General features: G+C 39.6%; 1 protein-coding gene across 2 annotated transcripts; it reads left to right on the forward strand.

Moving 5' to 3' along the window:
* Positions 1 to 959: 959 nt before the first annotated feature.
* On the forward strand, positions 960 to 20,624 carry atf2 (activating transcription factor 2). Of its 2 annotated transcripts, none has more exons than XM_074659274.1 (12): positions 960 to 1,040; positions 2,697 to 2,769; positions 3,077 to 3,173; positions 3,261 to 3,379; positions 3,498 to 3,623; positions 4,834 to 5,012; positions 5,823 to 5,937; positions 7,427 to 7,519; positions 10,960 to 11,196; positions 11,410 to 11,616; positions 14,962 to 15,067; positions 18,668 to 20,624. In XM_074659274.1, exons 2-12 carry the CDS (start codon positions 2,722 to 2,724, stop codon positions 18,874 to 18,876), a joined length of 1,536 nt encoding a protein of 511 aa, XP_074515375.1. In that variant the 5' UTR covers positions 960 to 1,040; positions 2,697 to 2,721; the 3' UTR covers positions 18,877 to 20,624. The 2 variants fall into 2 exon arrangements, with proteins under 2 accessions (XP_074515375.1, XP_074515376.1); XM_074659275.1 differs by lacking the exon at positions 960 to 1,040 and adding an exon at positions 2,295 to 2,450.
* The last annotated feature ends 1,624 nt before the right edge of the window (positions 20,625 to 22,248 follow it).

Here is a 22,248-nt window from a genome sequence, read left to right on the forward strand (position 1 = left end):
TTGGTCTGTTATCAGACACAATTTGAATGTGTCACCTTGGGCTTTGGGAACTGGTGATGAGCTTTTTATGTTTTTTTATAGACTAAATTATTTATCAAAACCTAAACTTGTATATTAAAAAAACTAATTACACAATGGTAAATGCCAAACAATAGAAACCTGTGTAGCTGACAGTTTAGGATGTCAGATGAAATTGAAAGCAAACATGTACTGAATGTACTGGTACATATTTAATAACCCTGAATAGCAGTATATTTTATCTGAAAATCTAAAATATAACACCCTCTCTCCATGATTGTATAATTAATACATACTAAATAAATAACCCTAGACCAGGTATGTTAACAACGAAAGATAACACAGGCTACCACAATGCAATTACTTAAAATGAAACATGTTAACAGGCATGCAGGCATTCAGAAGCTTCAAAGTGCACTGAAACCAAACTATGAAAGTATGCAACTTTCATAAAGATGATGTGGCAACTTAAAGCCTCCACATGTGAATGGAGTATAGACTTTTTAGTGAAGTATGAGACCTGGTGTTCAGTAATTCAAGATTCAAGAGTTGTAATTGCCATTTGCACCTATAAGTACATTGGAATTCTGATTAGTTTACACAGGGTCAGCTTTAAGAAAAGAAAAAAGGTAGAAAAGGCACAAGGTAGTTACAGTACAAAATAAGTAACACATTCAACTCAACACAATAAATTATTAAAATGTAAAACGCCCTCAGTATAGTCAATAAATAAACTAAACTACCCTCTGCATAGGAATTTAACTTCTTAAACTTTTGAAAGGAAAATATCAGAAAAATATATATTATTCATATTCATTTATTTATATATTCATATTCAGAGAGGGAGAAGGAGTAGACATGCTTTTTTAAATTTGGCTCAATTACTACTTACTACTAAACTACTGTCCCTGGCTCTGCTGGCTCTGTCCTTGTGTGACGTACACGGAAGAGCCCAAAGCTACTCTCGCGATACTTCGGTAACAGACGTGGGATTTTGTAAATCCAGGGTTGTGGCTGAGAGGGTAAGTGACCACTTTAAACTGATAACAAATGGTGACAAAAAGGTTGTAAAAAGGTGTAATTTTTGTTGTTAGTTGTTGTGCTCCGGTACTTTAAAACAACCTCGAAATAAACGTTGACATCCTCTTAGTTCACAGAGATATTTAGGTCCAAACATGGCGACGGGTTGTATGTTAACGCAGAAGGGATCAGGGTCCATTGAAGCGACTAGAGGCAGATAATCTGTAAATAACGCTGTTTTGTGTTCATTTTCAGGCTATTTTACAGCATAAAACAGCGGTAAAGGTGTGGGTGAGGATAGCGTAGGATGTTCTCCTCAGCCGCGGATCAAAATAAACGGAATAAAGCGGTCTTTTAATGATGACACTTGAGGTGTAAACAACCAAAGCAACCCGCCCATCATCGACATGCTTTGTCCGAAATCTAACGGTCCTCTAACGGACTTTAACCTGTACAGTAACCATGCCAACCGACCGTTAGTCTGCAGTGTTTACTCTGCACATCTTAAGATAAGATAAGATAAGATAAGATAAGATATTCCTTTATTAGTCCACTTCTCTTGTGAAGCACTTTGTAACATCTGTTTTGAGAAGTGCTATATAAATGAATTTATTATTATTTTTATTATTATTAAGTAAAAGTACAAAAGTATAAGCATCAAATTATACTTTAAGTATCAAAAGTAAAAGTACTCATGCATAATGGCCCATTTCAGAATAATGTATATTATATTACTGGATTATAGTTATTGATACATTAATGGGTACATTACTGTACTGTTGCAGCTGGTGAATGTGGGGCTAATTTTAATTGCTTTATATACTACTGGGTAGCTTAATCTATTATAATACATAACAATTCATGAGTTTATTTTTATTTTTTATATTATTATTCAGAATCTGCTAAGTAACTAAAGCTTTCAAATAAAAAGTATAATATGTGCCTCTTAATTGTAGTGGAGTAAGATAAGATAAGATATTCCTTTATTAGTCCCGAAAGGGGGAAATGTGCAGTGTATAGCAGCAAAGGGGATAGGGCAAAAAACAAGATGCATCAGCTAACACAGTAAACAAAAGAGCTAAACAAAGTGTAACAAAATATAAACCATTTAAATAGAAGGAAGTATAAAAATAGGAGCAGTATATACAGTATTGACAATAAACAGACTGTTAACAAAATTGCACAAGTGGAAAATGATATTGCACAGTGAGAATGAATGAATGAAATTCCACCTGAAAATATCAGGTTATTGTCAGTTTTTTGGTGTGTATGTGGTCTACTGGGAGCAGTGCTGGTTGTGGAGTCTGACAGCTGCAGGAAGGAAGGACCTGTGATAGCTCCTTCAAACACTTTGGGTGGAGCAGCCTGTCGCTGAAGGAGCTCTCCAGTGCTGAGATGGTGTCCTGCATGGGGTGGGAGTCATTCTCTATCATGGATGACGGCTTAGCCATCATCCTCCTCTCTCCCACCACCTCCACTGTGTCGAGGGGGCATCCCAGGACAGAGCTGGCCTTCCTGATCACTCTGTCTAGTCTCTTCCTCTCTGCAGCCAGAGAAGGGACCCATAGTATTATTTGTAAACAGTTAACCCTTGGCTACATCTTTAAGGTCTGATATTTCTCTCCTGCTTGTGCTTTTTTTCCCTGTTTTGTTTTCAGGGTGATATAACAGGAATCCCTTAATATGAGTGATGATAAACCTTTCCAATGCACTGCTCCTGGGTGTGGACAGGTAAGTCATCTCTTGTTATCACACATGTTATACTTTGTGCCACTGTTTCAAAATGATCCTGTATGTGTAGACAGGCCCTGTTTGGAGAAATGCACCATGTCAGCACAATATGAACAAAATATTAGAAACACCTGGAGCACACATTTATATTTAAGATAATGTGTTCTCTTAATCTAAGTAATGTCAGTAAAGATGTTCAAATTGGCCGTGTTTGTTGGTTGCTGAGCTTAAACTGTAAACGAATGTTCCAGACCTTATCCATACTGTTTGATTGTCCTGTCTTTTTCTTTTTTTTGACCATACATAGAGATTTACAAATGAGGATCACTTGGCTGTCCACAAACACAAACATGAGATGACCCTTAAGTTCGGGCCGGCAAGGAATGACAGCGCCATCATCGCTGGTAAGTGCTCTCTTGAAGTTGAGATATGTTGATGTAATTGATACTTAACGTTACAGTCTTGTTACTGAAGGTTTTCCTCCATTGCAGACCAAACACCTACACCTACCCGCTTTTTGAAGAACTGCGAAGAGGTTGGACTCTTCAATGAACTTGCAAGTCCGTTCGATCATGACTTCAAAAAAGCGACGGAAGATGACATTAAAAAGGTTATTCTCGTAGCCAAACTCCTTTTCAGCAGATGATCTAACTTCTGTTTGTCCCGTGGTTAGCATTTATATCACTGATCTGTTTTATTGAGACGATTTATTCTTAATTTTTCTGTAGTTACCATTGGATTTGTCACCTCTTGCAACGCCTATCATACGCAATAAAACTGAGGAGCCCACAGCTATGGAGTCACACCGAGATAGCCCTCTGCCTCACCCCGAATCTACAACGAATGATGACAAGGTAAAGCCTTTGAATTATGTCTGTCATGAAGAGAGTGAATAACCAGTGTTCTCCTGCTGCTTCTGTGATTTTACTGTGGAATTACAGATCAATTGGTATGAATATTAATTTAATAAGTGGTTTGATTATTTGCTTGATTCGATTTGACTTTGTCTCAACTTTCAAAGATTATACTTCCATGAAAAAATGCTAAAGGTACTGCACAAAATGAATATCTAGAGAAATTCATTGGAGATATTAGATCAGTGGTTCCCAACCTGGGGTCCTGGTCCCCCTTAGGGGGCGCCAAAGATTCAGGGGGTGTTTCAGGATTTGTCTGCTCTGAAGTTGCCAAAATTAGACTTGCACATGTATAACTAAAATCATTATAACGCACTTACTAGATAATTTATACAAAAGTCTATATATACAACTATTTAAAAAGATAGATTTCTTTGCTACTTAGTAAGCCACATTCTGTGTAAACACAGTTTTTGTGCACAGTTGCAGATAAAGATCACGCTACACTAATATTATTAGTATTAGTCTATTTGTAGAATTAGATTCCAGTGGTGGCTGCGTAGGATTGTTTCTGACTCGTGTGATCCAAACATTCCCAATAACTCCAGAGCGTTGTAAAGTCCAAAAGTCAACATTTATTGAAAAAAGATGAATTCACAACATGTTTTTATCTAACGAAATATTCTGCCTCAATCCATATTTGTTGGCGTTTAGCCATTCAAAACAAACATTTTCACTGCCATCAAAAAACTGTTTGCTGTCCCGCTTGCCGCACACAAAGAGAGGCCTGCACCGATCTAGCAGCAATCTAACAGCACCAGAAAATTACATTTATTTAACCAAATACCACAATAACAAAAAAACAATTTCAGCTCTAACAGTATTATAGTAAATTAATAAAGTTGTTACAAAAAAAAGATGATATTGTGTCTGCAGATCCGTCAAGACGTCATCACTTTATGTCGATGAAACTGACGAGTTATATTGATTAAAGAAAGGAGGGGGGGTTTCAAGGAAAATAGGTTGGGAACCACTGTATGAGATGACTTAAACTAAGACGCTTCCATTTGTTTAGCTCTTCTATTCCTAATATTGAGAAGAATACGATGACATTTGGCCTTCGTTTTATCATAAGAAGTCATTTACTTTCTTAACAATATGGTGTTCATTAAATACTTCCTGCAGCTAAGGTCTTGTATGATGTTTTCAGGATTTATCTTTGCAGCCAGCCTCACTGCCAACATCCACTATAGTCCATCCTGCGTCCCTCCAAGTTCCCAATGTACTTCTAGCAACCTCAGAGGCTAATGTTGTAATACAGCAAGCTCTCCCGTCACCAACATCTAGCTCTGTTATTACCCAAGTCCCATCCACTAATAGGCCTATAGTGTAAGTAACTCTAAACGTCCACTTTTTAAAAAAATCATAGTTTTATTAAGTCATCTTTTTCATTTATTTATATATGTGTAGTTCTGTCTTGGTGAGCTCATATTTCATGAGGCATGTGCTTGTTTTGTTTTCTATTCATTTGCACTGTGCAGGATTTTTTATTTTTGGCTGTAGACCTCATAAGTGTCGTCTTCAAGAACAACATCAGCATTGCTCAAATATGAACTTATAGCTACAGTTCAATTTCTTAGTGGTGGAAGAAAAGAATGGGTTTCCACTATAGACTGTATCTATAGATGGGCGATGTGTCTCCACTTCCTCCCACTGTACAAAAGTGAAGCCAAAATATCCCGGATACGGGAGCTGCCATATTACATACATAGTTTGGACCATATTGCATCACATAACATAGAGGGGGCAGCGTTTATGACCTATACTGCAGCAAGCTACTAGGGATCGATCGAGATGTCTTGGCTTCACTTTTGGGGAGTTGTCGTGTCGTCCATCTCTATATGCAATCTGTGGTTGAAACTCCATGTGTTTTAGAAGTCCATATCTGGGCAACACTGATGTCACATATGGGGTGTTTTAATAATACAGCTTGAACCTGTTGTGCAACAGGTGTGTTTTTGAGTTGGATTTTGTTTTGGTTCCACTTTATTTCCATAAGTTGTTGCCTGATTGTGACATAATGTTGGTGTATTAGTAGCCGCCCTTGTCTTTAATTTGTGACAGATTCTGTTTTGTGTGTTAATCACAAAGATGTTTTGTTATTTTCCTCACTATGATTTCTTCTCTCTCCCCTTTCAGCCCGGTGTCTGGCACCTTCCCTGTGCTCTTACAGCTGCCTAACGGCAAGACCATGCCAGTTGCTATACCGGCATCTATTACAAGCTCAAGTGTTCATATTCCAACTACAATCCCCGTGAGTGTGCTGCTGGTTATATTATGTTAATGTGTTTCTGTGTTTTTAGTTAAGCAGAATTTTTAAGTGAAACTTTTCTGATAATTTGATGACTATTCCATAAGAATTAAAAATGCATGCAGTGATCTGTACTCACTGAATTCCGATTTCATTCTTGACCTTAAAAACAGCAGTCGACAAAACAAACTTCCCTCAAGGTCCATTTAGTAGCTTTTCTGTAACTTGCTATCTTATAACAAAGCTCCAGAACAACCACTAAATGAACCATGAGGTGCAGTTTCCACGGACAAGAATGAACTAATGAACCAAAGTATTTTATTTTGTCATGCAGGGTAATTTTAGATTACTATATTTTAGTCCAGTGTGTAGAATAACTAACAAAATCACTGGACTGTGTTGAATTACTTGATGCTTTGCTGGGCATAAGTTCACCGTTTATTACTCACATTTCAAATTTGAAATGTACGGATAATTGTTCACATCAGTAAAGTTGAAGTCCTTCCAAAAACGACATTCAGACTACACTTATACATTAATATTACATATTGTCTTTGCTCTACTTGGACAGAGGGACTATTTACAACTTTGGCACCTCAGATTTGGCAGTGAATTCAGAGGGATATAATGGAGTTTAGAGTACAACTTTGTGCCACTGTGGCAAAGACACAGGATTTGGCTGAGGCACAGCCGGCTCCAGTCCAGGATACTTCACTGCTATTTGTCCTTGTACAATTAGAATCAACGCTCTTGATTTCTGGCAGAGCAGATAGATGATACTACTAATGTGTTTTGCAAACCAATTATAACTGCAACCCATGACAGTGTCTCATATAGGAAATATGTTGTAAATTAAGGTCTTTTTGGTATTGTTTTCCCCCCATGTGGAAGCTTGTCTTGTTGTTCACTGTAGTCCTGATTGTCTGTGTGGAACACTGAGCAGCAGATGATTATCTCCTGATAGCAGCACAGCAGGGAAAAAAAACTCCATGTTCCCAGTCTGTGGGGATTGGGAAAGCCGTTGACAAGGAAAGGAGGGCAAAAGTAGACGGAGAACATGAGCCACCAGTGGGCCTCCCTTTCACTCGATCATCTCCTCCCCCTCTCTCCCTCTCCAGCTCTCCCCACCTCCCTCTGTCTCATTGTCAGCGGCTGCGAGAGGAGGCCTGGCTCTGGCCTTCCGACTCGTGTCTCTCCATCCTCTCCTCAGCTTCCCTGCCCATATGCTCTCACGCAGGCAGGCAGAGGTTCATTAGCGTGCACACTGCATCTCCATGAGGCGCTGCCTCCACAAAATAACAGGCCATCCAACCTAATGAGGCTGAGATATGAGGAAACTCTGTGAGAGCCTGCCGTGCTGTGCGTGTGTGCGCGTGTGTGTGTGTGTGTGTGTGTGTGTGTGTGTTTGTGTTGTGCGGGAGCGCCGCCTGCCTTTTTACAGCCGAAGACAAATTTTCTCTGTGCTGATCTGTCTCTGTGTCTCTGCCGTCAGCTTGTCAGACCTGTCACCATAGTGCCTAACGTCCCCGGGATCCCAGGACCTCCCTCGCCACAGCCGCAGCCCGTCCAATCAGAAGCAAAGCTGGTATTAATTATCTCTTCTTTTACATCAAATGTTATTTCCACGTTGAGTCTGTCATGTCCCATCTGAGAGGGATAATAACAACCAAAGTAATGAGGGAGCTAGATGATAAGCGACCTTTCTCTGACCAGATGAGGGCGCTAGTGACAGGTAGGGTCTGAAGTAGTCCAAAAAAACTGTGTTGTTAGTTTTTTTTATTATCCCCCTTTCTATCTGGATTTTACCATTGAATATTTCTTTGAAAATTGATTACTCTTACTGATTTATAGAGCTGCAAAAATTAGTTGATTAACCAGTTTGTTGATTGAAAATGTATTGAATAATTTTAGTAATCATTTTAGTAATTTTTCAAGCAAAATGCTAAACATTTGCTGGTTCTATCTTCTCTAATAATAATATTATTCTTAATAATAATAATAATAATAATAATAATTTAAAACAATGTTAGGCCAAAAATGAAAATGACTTATTACAATAAATATAACGTATGTATGTAATGATTCGCTGCTCTTCTTTTCATACACGATAGTAAACTGAATATCTTTGGGTTTTGGACTGTTGGTCGGACAAAAACAAGGGGAAATTATAACAGGCCTTTTTTCACTATTTTGTGACATTTTATAGACAAAATGATTAATCAGTTAATTGTGAAAATTATAATTATTGATAATGAAAAAAAGCACAACATCCTCCAGAAATATTCCAAATATGTATCTGTGGGTAGAGGATGGTCATAGCAGCCTTGGTCCTCCTGTATAAGAAGTGCCAGTTGAAGGGGCCGGGATATGAAGTGTTGAGAGGGAGATCAGTGGCACCGTGATGAAGCACGGATCACAGAACCTGTAAGTGTTCGCAGCATGCTCCGCCTGTGGAAATTAACAGATAAACTGCAGAGAGGAGGTGTGTGAGTGTTGGGAGGGAAGGATTGATCCTGACTGGCGAGGAGGAAGTGAAGGGAGGGAGGGGGTGAAGGGGAGGAGGTTGTCGGGGATCATGGGGGTACGGGGATGACAAACGCGGAGACAGCGTTGTGCTCAGCACGCCGTCACCGGGGCCAACCGGAGGGGGGCTACCAGCGAGAGCCAGCTGGGGGCATCCTGGCACACGCTCAGCGAGGCACATTAAGTCGGCCTCACCCTGCATGGAACCTTTTGTTCAGCAGAATCCTGCCTGACCTGCACCCCCCCCCTTCTCTCACTCCCGCCGCCTCCCACCGCACTCAGCTCATCAGCAAACACCTAATGAGCCCGCGTCAAGAAAACAGACCCCCGCTTCAACCTGCCTGCTCCCCGCCCCCACCCGGCTCTCAGGGGGCGCAGAGACGGCACTTTACAAGGACTGATGATGCTGCAAAGACCACAATAATGATAATTAACTTGCTGAATTTAGAAGATTATGCTGTTAATTAGTTGCAAAATAAAGATAAGTAATATAGTAGCAGATGGTTGAATAACACCCATGAGATGGAGGGTTATTACACTGATGAGGTTTCCATGGCAGAGATGAAATATGAATCTGACTGGCTTTCCCCTCTTTCTATGGGCCATTCCAAGAGAATAATATCTTGTTTCTGCCAGAAGAGCTTCTGGAAGGGTATTACACGATAAACTAATTTGGTAGATAGATTGGTCTGGCAAAGGTAGTTGTTAGAATAATGTGGTCCTCTGTTTTCTCATGTAAATGTATTCCCACTCACTTTGTTATTGCTTCGAAAGGCTCATTCACTTTCACCTTGTTTGCTCAGTGTTTGATATTAGAGGAATTGGCCTGTGAATCTGTAGAGAGATAGTTTCTGTGAATGGGCCATGTTTGCGTGTGTGGCATATGTAGTCCTAGTCAGTGTTCAAAAACATAAATTCTTTTGGTAGTTTGGCTCACATTATGTGCAGTGGATGTCCATCACCTTTGGCATCCAGATAAGATTACATCCTAAAAATGCAAAATAAATGTGAGGGGTGTGTTTCCCAAAGCCAAAGACGACGTCCTCACATGTCTTGTTTTGTCCACAACTCAAAGATATTCACTTTACTGTCATAGAGGAGTAAACAAGCTCCTTCAAAAATGACTCAAACGATTAATTGATTATCAAAATAGTTGGCGATTAATTTAATAGTTGACAACTAATTGATTCAAATTCTATTTTTTAAAATTAGTTTAAGTTTCATTTCTTCTTAGTTTCAGTTTTTGGATTTATTCGTTTTTTATCATATTAACCTTAATTTTGGGGGGAAAATTAAATACCGAATTACTTGTATAGAAGGAGGATATTTCACACAATCTAGTACCCATCCTTGATAATAATGTCAGCAGTGATACCTCTTCTTGTTCTCTGCTGTAAACTCAGTAGCTTCATTGAAGCAAGATGTTACAGTCTGTTCACTAACTGCTAATACTATAATAGGTCTGGCGTTGTTAGCCATCTTTAGGTACCACTTTCCTCAACTTCACACATTTTCATAAGCCGTTGAGGTATTTTTTATTTCTTACCATTTCATTTCACGTTCTCAAACATAGGCAATAATTCTGTTAGTTTATGATTTGTGTTCAAAATGATCGCACACAGTACTCGCTCTTTTGCAACTTGTTATTCAGTGGCTCGGGTCCACACAGTCTCAAATGTGCATTTCAAAAAGTTACAGTCGGTCCAATAGACTGTTGAATGGGTAAGAGTTAGACTGAGTAGACCTGGGCTATGATTTCACCTTGTCGATTTACCTCTGTGCTAGGGTTACAACTAACGATTATTTTTATTGTTGATTAATCTGTTGATTATGTTCTCGATTAATCGATTAGTTGTATGGTCTATAAATGTTTCCCAAAGCCCAAGATAACATCCTCAAATGTCTTGTTGTGTCCTCAACCCAAATGTATTCAGTTTACTGTCACAGAGGAGTAAAGAAACTAGACAATGTTCATATTTAAGAAGCTGGAATCAGAGAATTCAGACTTTTTTTTTCTTAAAGAAATTACTCAAACCGATTAATCGATTATCAAAATAGTTGGCGATTAATGTAGCTAACAATCAATCGAATAATCGCAGCTCTACTCTGTGCTGCTGGACATGGCATTTTGTTAGAAATACATTTAGGCCTCATGGTTAGTTTGTTCTAGTCTAATTAGTGTATTTCAGTTAGATTTGAATTTCAGATTAGATAAGTCTTTATTAATTATAATAACCGTGTTTGTTTGTAACAACAAAGCCTAATTGCTAAAGCTTTGCTCAAAAGAAGGTATTCAGGGTGAAAGTCATAGTTATATAGTGTAAAACACGCCTTAACTGACTTTGATATTCTATATCCTTTTAAATTTATTGAATGATAAAGGATAAAATTGTCTACTGTCAGCATGACCTCCTTTTTACTGTTTGTACATAACTGTATATAGTTTTCCTCTCAAACCAACCATTTTTTTTGCATGAACATTTTATGTCATTCTCTTTCCAGAAACTGAAAGCCACGTTAAGCCAGCAGCTTCCTCAGGTATCCAATGGAAACGGTGGTGAAGTCCAGAGCAGCGCCGTAACCCACACCGCTGCTCCCGCTTCTCCTGCTCCGACCCCAGCCCCAAGTCCAGCCCCGATCGCGGTCTTAACTCCTTCTCCGGCTCCTCACCTGCCCACGACTGAGGAACCTTCTCCCCACTCCCTTCAGCAGCCAGCCACCTCCACCACAGAGACACCTGTAAGTATCCACAACTGCTTAACAGAGTTCCATAGAAGAGATTCATTAGTTTGTGTCTGTAATCTGTGAGTATGTGTACATGCAGAATAATAATCTTTATAGTTTGTTCCTTAGACAGGCGTCCTGTGTACAGTAGGGCTACATGTTGAACTGGTTTTGTTCTGCCAGTTATTGTTTTGTATTGTTATTATTATTATTATTATTATTGTTCAGGCTTCCCCAGTGCCCCCTGCGCAAAACCCCCCAAGCACAGGGGGTCGGCGGCGCAGAACCACAAGCGAAAACCCCGATGAGAAGCGGCGCAAGTTCCTGGAGCGTAACAGGGCTGCAGCCTCTCGCTGCAGGCAGAAGAGGAAAGTGTGGGTCCAGTCTCTGGAGAAGAAGGCCGAAGACCTCAACTCCATGAACGGTTCATTACAGGTGAGCTTTACCTTTTTCCCCTTAGATACTGCATGTAACAGCAGCTGCTTCATCTGTCTTTGTGCTCTTACGCATCAATGTGTCAGTTTGTGTATGTTTGTATGCATGTCTGTTTATCACCATGTGCTGTCGGTGTAAGCGTGCGTACGCAGACTTTTCCCTTCTGTGGTGATGAAGTCATTAAAGCCGATTAAGAAGAGCTGCCGTGTGACAGCAGCGGTGTGCGAGCCCTTTACATCGATATGTCCCTGTCAATAAAGATGTATCCTCCATATGTCAGCCGCCCACAAGCGTGTCTTCGCTTCTGTCTCAGCAGTTTACTGAATGGCCTCAAAAATCTCCTAGGGAAAGGTGTCTTTTTGAACCTTCATTTCACTGCAAGCAATTAGGATCTGATGCTGACAAGTTCGAAACAGTTCATGTATCCGCTGTCTCTGTTGATAAGTGTGAGCCGGGGGTGCGGCACATCGGTGTTCCAGACAATTAAATGAGATGTGGTGTTTATTTGCTCACTGTCTTATTTTGCTATGAAAGCAGAGTAAGATGTGGAAGGTGGAGGACGGGGATAGACGGCAATATAAAGAAATAGGTTCAGGTCGTTAATATCTGGTTCAAAAACGAGTTATCACCACTTGTCATGAGAGTGCTTTTTGTATTTGAATATAGGTAGATGAAAAGGGAAGGAGAGGTGAGTGGATGGGGGTTATAAATAGGGCATCGCTGTTAACTACAAAGAAGAGAACAACATGTGGCAGAGAATAAAAGGGCGCTTTATATGAAGGCATTAATCAGCGGTGCAGTTTTTGTAAAAACCCCCATGCTGACATGGCACAGCTGATCAGTGAAACTGCCTCTAATGATGCACAATTATTTTAACATAATCCTTAACTGGCTTTTTAATGAGGTGTCAGACCAGGCAGCTCACAGGGCTCCCAGCATCACCCAAGGCCCATTTGCTCAATTTTCGATTAAATCACAAAGTTAGAAACAAGTTTAACTCTCAAAAGTCCAGTTTGGTCCGATTTAAAATCCCAGGTATGATGGAGTCTGACGCTACTGTAGCCGGAGCGTGAATGGCAGCATTACTGTCATGGTTTTTACTTCATCTTCTGGGTAAATGTTTTTGTAAATGCGTTTGTAAATCAACCAAACACTTTGTATTTTCACTGCTGAGTAGGACAATATAGCATGTTTTATGGTAATCCAATAAATAAATAGTCTATATGAAATAACCACATGGTAAAGCCTATGTTTGTATACACCTGTGTTAATTAAATACCTGACGAATTAAAAGAAGTGATTATTTTCTCATTTAATTAAGAACTTTTGTGCAAAAATGAATTAATATTTCCAGCAATACACTGACTATGTTTACATGCATGCATCCAAACACAGAGTAACCAGATTAAAACAATAGTTTTTCTGAGAAATTTGAGCTAGTATTGTGTATCATGATATCTCTACATGAAGAGGATAAATTAACATATTGAATTATCGCCAAGCTGTAAAAGTTGTTTAGTTTCTTTTACATCCAACTAATGAAATGGATGTTAACATTTCTGACTTTTAGTCTACCTCGTGTGCTTCCCCATAGCGGAGTGAAGTGTTTATATTGGCTGTAAATGGCAGCAGTCATGGTGGAAGCACAGTGAATATGGCTTTGGCTACATGTGATGCATACGCTCCTTCCAGCTGTGTTTAAATCTGTCTTACAATAACTCAGCCCTGCCAACATCGGCAAGACTAAACAGATGGAATCAAATAAATTGGCTGCTTTTAGACTAATAGATTAAGCCACCCATAGTCCTTTAAAGGGAGGAGAAGAGAAGGAGCTTAAATCTGCCATTGGGTGTTCTGCGGGCTCCCGGCCGCTCTAAATCCAGTTAAAGTCACCTTCAGCGTAATGTGGCCCTCTTTTACGACATGCAGAAATCCTCAGCTCCCGTGGGAGCTGTAACGACACGAGAGTGTAAATCTCAGCAGCATCTACAAAGTTGCTCTGACAATCCGAACAGCTCACCTCTGACAAATGTGCTGTTCGGTGAAGGCCCATAATTATTGTGCAGGAAAAACATAAATGAAGAAGTACATCATACTTTATTCTGAATTCATTCATTACACTGTTACTTTTTCCCTGTGTTTACCGTTTCTTGTGGAGTCTATCTGCTGTGATGTAGGCTAGTGGTCATGTAGGCTTACTGTACAAAGAAGGTCTTGAGAATTTAACCCTGTGGTCCCATTAATAACCGGGATTAAACGGTGGACAAGATGCTATTCATGTAGAGAGGGCACAAAGCTACATCCAAGCAGCAGATTGGTATATATACAGTATGTAACTGCTTAAATGTGGGCCAACAAGAAAAGTACTGAAATGTTAAAGGGATGGTTTGGGTGTTTTAAAGTGGGGTTGTATGAGGTACTTATCCATAGTCAGTGTATTACCTACAGTAGATGACGGTCGGCACGCCCCCAGTTTGGAGAAACATACAGGAGTTACCGCACGGAAGCAAAGCAATGTACTGCTGTGGACGGGGCCGGCAGCAAAACATATTTTAGCCTCCTAAAAGAAAGGCCCACCTAAACAAAAATCAGTATCACTTTAAGTGTACGCTATATTTAGAATATTTTCCGTTGGGGAACTTAACTGAAAGTGAAACTGTCTGTACTGTTTTTGTCAACGGAGTCTGGTGGCTTTGAAGAGAGCAAACATAAGTTTCACTTTCAGGTCAGTTCCCCATTGGAAAGGGCTGTCTGACGGCAAGATAAAGCGGTGAAAATACTCTAAATATAGCACACACTTAAACTAATTTTGATTTTTTTTAGGTAAGCCTTTCTTTTAGGAGGCTTAAATACGTTTTGCTGCCGGCCCCGTCCACAGCAGTACATGGCGTTGCTTCCGTGTGGTAACTCATGTCTGCTTCTGTACTGACATCTACTGTAGGTAACACACTGACTATGGATAAATACCTCATACAACCCCATTTCAAAAACACCCAAACAATCCCTTAAAAGATACTGTATGTCTGAGATAATGTAGAAATAGTGTCATCAATACATAGTTTGTCCACCAGAGAGCACCAACATGTTTATTGTTTAACTGTAAAATGCACTGCTCAGTACATATTTGGTCATAATTAAAAAAAAGATTTGTGTTGGTTGTGTTACGTATATCAGTATTGGAAAATTCTAAATCAAGAAATCTGGCCTTTTATCTGGTTTTGTAAAATCATTTTACAGATTTGAACTATACGCACATGTCGTCTGTTTGTCTCCATGTACTGTGTGCTCCAGACTAGAGTGACCATTTTATTGAGTGCTGTTGTGTGTCTCCTCTCTCTCTTGAAGAGTGAAGTCACCCTGCTGAGAAACGAAGTGGCTCAGCTGAAGCAGCTTCTTCTGGCTCATAAAGATTGCCCCGTAACCGCCATGCAGAAGAAATCTGGCTATCACAGTGAGTAATGCTCCATTATTCCCAGCCCGAGGCTTCCAGAGAAAGGCTTCTAAAATGAGCTCCAGCTAACCACTGGAAGGACATGTCTTACTTATGACCAAACAGAAAGAGCTATTGACATATTAGAAAGAAAAAAAAACTTTGCAAAAGTTAAGATATTTATGGGCAGTGTGGTTTCAGACAAATTCTCGCTGGCGGCATTGTCCGAGTCTTTTCAAGAGGCCACAGGTGGCATCCACGAGAAACCAATTGTTTCCTCCTCAATAAACATTTGTCAGATGAAAGTAAATGTCTGCAGGACGGATGTTCAGAAACCAAATGCTCGGATTGTCAAGAAATGGATCAAAGTAAGCATGATCTCTCTTTCTGTATCTCCAACACATTCAACGATCATGAATATTTGAATATACGAGAAGGTTTGCAGCCTTTTCATTTAAATGTCTTGTTGTCAGCCTGCAGAGCGTCGTCTCCATACCGGCTCTTGTTCATCACATGGTCTCATTTAGAATTACATCGCCAATATTTCTTCGTTTTCCCGAGACCAAGGCTCTGTCATTCTGATTTTCCGGTCATAACTCACCTTCCCTCACAGATGAGCCAGTATGCAACGAGAACAAGTGGTGCTCCAAGCCACTTCTCCACTGTGCTCTAAACGCCTCCGCTGACTTGTATTGACAATGATTGCCTCTGAAATGAGTCCATTAAAGCAGCAAGCTTGACAAGACTGCAGAGCATTCTCATGGCGGGGTGTCCAACAAGCTAGGCTGTTCATTATGCATCCCTTATTGCTAACCGTCCCACTGACACACGTCATGTGCATTATGGGACTGATGGTTTCCAGGCTAGAGTGGGCTGTCAGAGCCAGGTCTCATTTGGTGTCGTCTGGATTGTTTTTTTTTTAAAAAGATCCGCCGATGAATTGGGTCATCTTTCTCATGTGTTTGCTGTCTGTCCTGTGTTTGGAGACCTTTGTGAAGGATGACATTTGGAGCACTTTTTACCCTGTTTGGGAAGATATAACCTCATCCAAGTACCCCAGTTCATCAGTTTGGCTCATGATGACAGGTGGGGTAGATTTTAGACAAGCCAAGAAGGAAAGCCAGCTAATGTGAGAATGAAAATAAATGACAATGAAATAATCCAGTTGTTCCCAACCTTCTTTGTCTGATCCTCCACAGACCTATTTATACAATAGTTTCAGCTAATTAATAAGTTTTTATCCATTACTTCTAGCTAAATGTTTAAGTTGTGTTCACTACTGCTACTTCATGTAGTGAAATGGTTTGCTAAAACTAGTTTTAGCTATTGAAAATCATTTATCCATTATATCTACCTATTTGAACTGTTGAAGGAACAGTCTGTAACATTTTGGGGGATCTATTAGAATAAATGGAATATAATATTAATAAGTATGTTTTCATTATCATTATTGTATAATCTCCTGAAACTAAGAAGCGTTGTGTTTTCGTTAGCTTAGAATGAGCCCTTCATATCTACATAGGGATCGGGTCCTCTTCACGGAGTCCTCCATGTTGCTCCATCATGTTCTACAGTAGCCCAGAACGGACAAACCAAACACTGGCTCTAGAGGGAGCCTTTTGCATTTTCACGTTACTTGAAGGCCACCGTAGTTCTCCGACATGTTTGTGAAACTGCGGTAACGTGAGCCGTAGAGTGCAAAACCAGACACACCAACCCGACACCAAAGAACTAACGATGCCGACCATTTTCACACCAACTCTCACTCACCACTTTGCTTCATTCCAGTTGGCCATGTCGCTGTGAAAATATCTGCGTATTGGAATGATAAGATGAGATGAAGATGAGAAGAGCCTTCTGTGTTTTTCCTCTTGACTTTACTCGTTTGCTTGCTTTCCTCACTTCCGTTTCTCTTCTTGTGTACTGATTCGTTTAAGCTGAACAGCCAATCAGAGTGATTTCTATCACCGACGGGCTCCGCCGCTGATTCAACATGCTGAATTGGCCGAAAAAACTCCAATACGGGCAGACTAAAGTCGATGGTGCGGGACACACCGAAAAAATTAGGCCGACAGACGCTCACGACGACTCCAAACTGTCTGAGCTGAGGGGTACTCAGTTGGTTGGCAACCACACCATTAGATGCCGCCTAATCCTACACACTGCACCTTTAATCCATTATTTGTACCGCAGCTATCTATTTCAGCCATTTATCCATTACTTTTAGCTCAGTGTTAGATGTCTCTGCTTGCTTGCTAACTAGTTTTCATGCACTTTGAATCCCAACATGCACATGTGTTAGAGCTGATTCAATATTTTTTAAATGAAATCATAATTTATGTTTTTTCAAATTAGTTGAGCTGCTCCACAATCTCTCCACGTACCCCCTAGCAATTGCATAAGTACACCCTGAGGCACGAGTACCCCTGGTTGGGAATCGCTGAAATAATCGATCTTGCTAATTAGTGAAGCACGTTATTTGATTCTGAGTGATCCGTGGCCCTCGCTCATGTAAAGGCCTCATCAAGCCCCCCTTTTTCTCAGTGTTACATATCCCGTAAGGCTACACTGCCCCCCCAGACCTGGTAATACCCTTCATCGTCCTGCCCAGGCGTAGCCATGGCAGGTGGGAGGAAATTACCCAGACTGCCCCACAAACAAGCCAGGACATGCTTTCACTTGGCACACAAAGCTGTCCATCTGCTTCCAGCGAACCTTCCACCACTTCAGAAACCAAGAGAGCAGAAAGAAGCTCTGGCCGCCCAGGGAACCAGAATCTCTGAGTATTATGATATATCAGACAGCCACCCCTTAATGTCGTTAGGAGTAATAATGCTCACTTGAACATGGAACAAAACCACCAAGCAGATTTATTCTGAGGTTGACCTTCCGCATATTAAAACAGCCAGGGAGTTTATGGCGCTTTGACATTCACTTGCACTAAATCACGCGGTCAAAGTCCAGTCAAGAAGCCTCTAATGTGCAGACATTTGTATTGCACTTTAATTGCTTCTTCTTGCCATGGAATAGCTGTATTTTACGTTCTCAAAATGCGAAACCCAGTCATTAATTACAAAGTGCCATAACAAGCGACTTCATATCATTAACAATATTAATTATCACGGTGCTCCTTATTCCTTTACGAAACAGAGCATGAGAGTGGAGTCTTTTTTTTTCCATCAGGATCCAATTAATTCAATGCAACTGCCTAACAGCTGGTGGCATTTCGACTCCAAGTCTTCCCTACTCTCCAGTGTGAGCATCATTAAAATCAGGTGCTGTAATCATCTGTCGCTGCAGTAGTTGGCAAGGTAACAAAAAACAAATGAGAATGCAGTTAGGGATGGGAAACACTGCCACATGCCCCAGAATGTAATGTACCCTTATGATGTGGGTTTAAATTGACATTGGAGCTTTAATTAAAGGAAGGAGTGCAGAAGTAGCATTATGGGGATTAATGAAACGGTTTGCATTCACCACATGCAAATAGCTGTTTTACATCTGATTACATGTCAATGCTTTCTGGATTATATCAGGTAAATGCTGCAGGTAAACGGCAATGTAAGGTAATCTAATGGTACGAGCTTCTTCAGCGATATTTTCCAATCTTTTCCACCACAGTTTCTGATAAAGACGAGAGCTGCGAGGAGATGTCCGTCCCCGGCAGCCCCCAGAACGAGGCCATCCAGCACAGCTCCGTCAGCACCTCCAACGGGGTCAGCTCCTCCTCCGTGACCCCGGCCGTCTCCGCCCCGTCCAGCGCCGCCGCCGCCACCACCACATCAAACCAGAGCACAGAGGAGACCCAGTCTCAGCCTTCAGGGAGTTGATCGTCCCAAACTGTGCCCCCGAGCGTCAACACTGGAGCGCCGTTAACCTCTTCAATCTCTCTGATTAACAGAGGAAAAAGGGATTCTCTCTCAGCTTCAGTTTGGACCGTGCTTGTTTTTTAATTTATTGCTTTGTTTATGTTTGGTCCATTTCGTCCTCCGTTGGCAATGCTTTTTTTGAAAATGCAAAATGTTTTCTCTGGAATTGATGAAGACAAAAGAACAGGCACTTTAGGTGTAAGATGTAAAACACGTGGTTCTAAAAATGTTTGATTTATTTATTAATCTTTTATATTTTTTTATTTAAAAGCGATCAGCCTGAAGGTTCGATCAGTGAATTGTTTGAGACTTTACCAAAGTGTGTTGTGGTTAACTTATAATTAGTTTGCTTGTTCATGACTTTAATAAGCACTATCTTTATGATGAAGTTACAATAAGAGCACTCACTTTTTTTCTTTTTTTTTGCATTTTTTCCATTTTGCACATTTTGAGAGATGACGTGTTTACCTTTTTTAGAGTTTGACAGTCCACATGTTAAGTACTGGCAGCTTTTTAGAAGTAGATTCAAATACTGTCACATTACACAAAATGTAAATGGCTGAATCAGATTTTAAAATTTTACAACTTTTTCTGTGACGTAAGTCGCATCGTGCAGTTTGAATGTTTGAGCTCACCTCCGCTTGTAAAACTAGTCTTAAAGGAGGTGAGCTGCTTAGAAATGTGTTTTATCTCATTAACATTCCACCTGTAGTCTGATTGTTCCTGAAGCAGTGATTGTAGGATTGCAGTACGTTTTCCATTACTCAATCTTGGTGATGTTGACTTCATTCAGTGCCATTAATTAATGTTTTTGTATAGAATTTTTCCCGTACATTTTTAACGCAGATTAGCTTGAGTTGATAGCTGTTTCTCTCAGATTAAGGAACATAGTTTCTCAGTAAGGAAATATCTTGTTTTGTATACCGTCTTTGCTTTATAAGTGACTGTTTATGGCTTTAATGCAGAAAGACATTATGTTGTTTTCATGATTCTCAATGACATTTTTTGAAAACATTGTAAATAACATCAATGATACATTATATGTGATCTTTCTAGGTGTTATGTACTTTGTTTTTTATATAAGATAGTCTGGTTTCAGTAGCTGAGCCCTGTTGATCACATGAACTCTGTTAGCAGTTGATCTTAACAGTAGTTCAGTCATTAGGATAGGCCTCTTCCTGACTTTGTCATGTCAAATTAAAGCATTCAGGTGTGAACTGGAATCACATCATGTATATTAGAGTAACACTACAACCGCCTGTAAGAATCGTGAGCATTTCATCATTGAAATAATAGTAGGAAGCAAATCACACCATGAAGTCAATTTGCCTTTTCTCTTAGTCTGTACTGGCTTACTACTGTGTAGTTTTACGAGAAGCTAACACATTGTTTTCTTAAAGTATGATTATTTATTTATTTATTTTTACTGTTATGTGTTATCTGCATGAGGTAATAATTCTCTGCGAGAATTTAACTGTTTATTCGATAATGTCTCGGTCAGATAAATATCATTAAACAAGTTGTTTCAACTTGAGTTGTGGTTCTTAAGTTTATGAAAGCTTTGGTTATTTGTTTTACCTTAGTTTAACTGCTAAAAAATAAAAAAAGGAGTGTGATACTGTGTTGAAAGTGTACTTGTAACTTGTGAAAGTTCTGAAACATTTGAAATGATAAGTTGTTGTAATAAACCTTTTAATATCTCTTTAAAATCCAGCTTTGCTTCTGTTTAATTCTCCAGATGGAAAGAAACTGTGAATATGTGAATGTCTAATAACAAATAAATAATAATAATGTCACTAGTAGACAAGCCCAGTCCTCCCCACATGCTTTGCCAGCTGTTACAATAAGAAAACCACTGTATATTTTTTTGAACTGAGGTGTTGAAGTCATGCTGTAAAGGCTGTTGCTGGTGCACAAAAACAATTCTTGCGGTGTATTCTGCCACCTTGTGGAAGATCAAGAGTTGACCATATATGTTGATAAAATATCAGTCTAAGCCAGGGGTCAGCAACCTTTACTATCAAAAGAGCCATTTTAGACAAAAAAAAAAAAATCTGTCTAGAGCAGCAAAACATTTGATCATTGTGATGAAGGTAACACAGTTTATAGTCTAAGTATATAATATATAAGTCTAATGCAGTGAGGGCCCAAGTGCAAATGTACTACGTAGCATTAGGGCCACATTGAGGCAAAAAACATCCGAGATTTCCAGAATAAAGTCAGAAAATTCATAACTTTACGAGAAAAAAGTCATAATATTACGAGAAAAAAGTCATAATATAACGAGAATAAAGTCATAACTTTACGAGAAAAAAGCATAATATTACGAGAATAAAGTCATAAGTTTATATATATAAAAAAGAAAATAACACTTAAAATTACTACTTTATAATATGATTTATTTTTTTCTTCAATCCGTCATACCGTCGTACCATAGACCTACAACAATGATAAATAAAAATGAAAAATGTAAACAAAAAACAGTTATTCATTTCCATTTTTATAAATCCACAGGGAGCCACTGGAGAGGAGCTAAAGAGAGGCATGTGGCTCCAGAGCTGCAGGTTGCTGACCCCTGGTCTAAGCCATTAGTCAAGAGAGGTACTGACTGTAACAATACTCCAACAACAATACTTTCAAATACCACTGCACGACCACAATGAAGCACAATGCATTTAAATTTAAAATTAAAAATCATGGTGGATCTAATTTTAACAATTCTGCTGGATAGTTTTATGAAAAAATAATGCATCATATTTTATTTGAGTAGAGTAGAAGTATAAAGTATCATAACATGGAAAGAGTTCAAGGCGAAGTCTCGTTCTGAAATCTCGCGAGATCTGTTACTGGAAGATAACGGCGGAAACGCGAGTGCCAGCCAGAGAGAGTTTTGATGTGTTGGAGAACAGAAAGCATAGCTTAGTGTTACCTTAAAGACTGGCTGAATATATGATAACAAACAGACCAGATCAAGCGAAAAGTAGGGAAAATGTTTAATTTCTCAGTATGGTCTTTTCTATAATGTTGTCAGACACGTATAATAACAACCTGAGCCTGTCTGTGGCAAAAACAAGCACTTTTTAGTAAACGTAGCGTTACTCGCAGCTCTTTCGGCAACTTTTGGTGGCAGCAAACGTTAACCGTTATCCCTCAGTATAGGCCCTTTAACAGCAGCCATTGTGACATGTCATTGCAGGGTAAACACAGGTGTAATTAATAACATCAATTAGGGCCCTGTTCAATTTAGGTTGCATGGTGTTTACCCTGCTATGACATGTGACAATGACTGTTGTCCCCATTAGTACTACTACTACTAAAAAATCACATTACATC

This window comes from Sebastes fasciatus, chromosome 14, assembly GCF_043250625.1.
Source record: "Sebastes fasciatus isolate fSebFas1 chromosome 14, fSebFas1.pri, whole genome shotgun sequence".
In the NCBI taxonomy this organism is placed as follows: domain Eukaryota; kingdom Metazoa; phylum Chordata; class Actinopteri; order Perciformes; family Sebastidae; genus Sebastes; species Sebastes fasciatus.

What these genes read in the sequence shown, in the direction of transcription:
- atf2 (XM_074659274.1), top strand. Translation starts at nt 2,722, where the DNA reads ATGAGTGATGATAAACCTTTCCAATGCACTGCTCCTGGGTGTGGACAG. An exon ending in TCCACTAATAGGCCTATAGT is followed by an intron (nt 5,013 to 5,822) that starts GTAAGTAACTCT and finishes CTCCCCTTTCAG; the next exon opens with CCCGGTGTCTGGCACCTTCC. An exon ending in CCATGAACGGTTCATTACAG is followed by an intron (nt 11,617 to 14,961) that starts GTGAGCTTTACC and finishes TCTCTCTTGAAG; the next exon opens with AGTGAAGTCACCCTGCTGAG.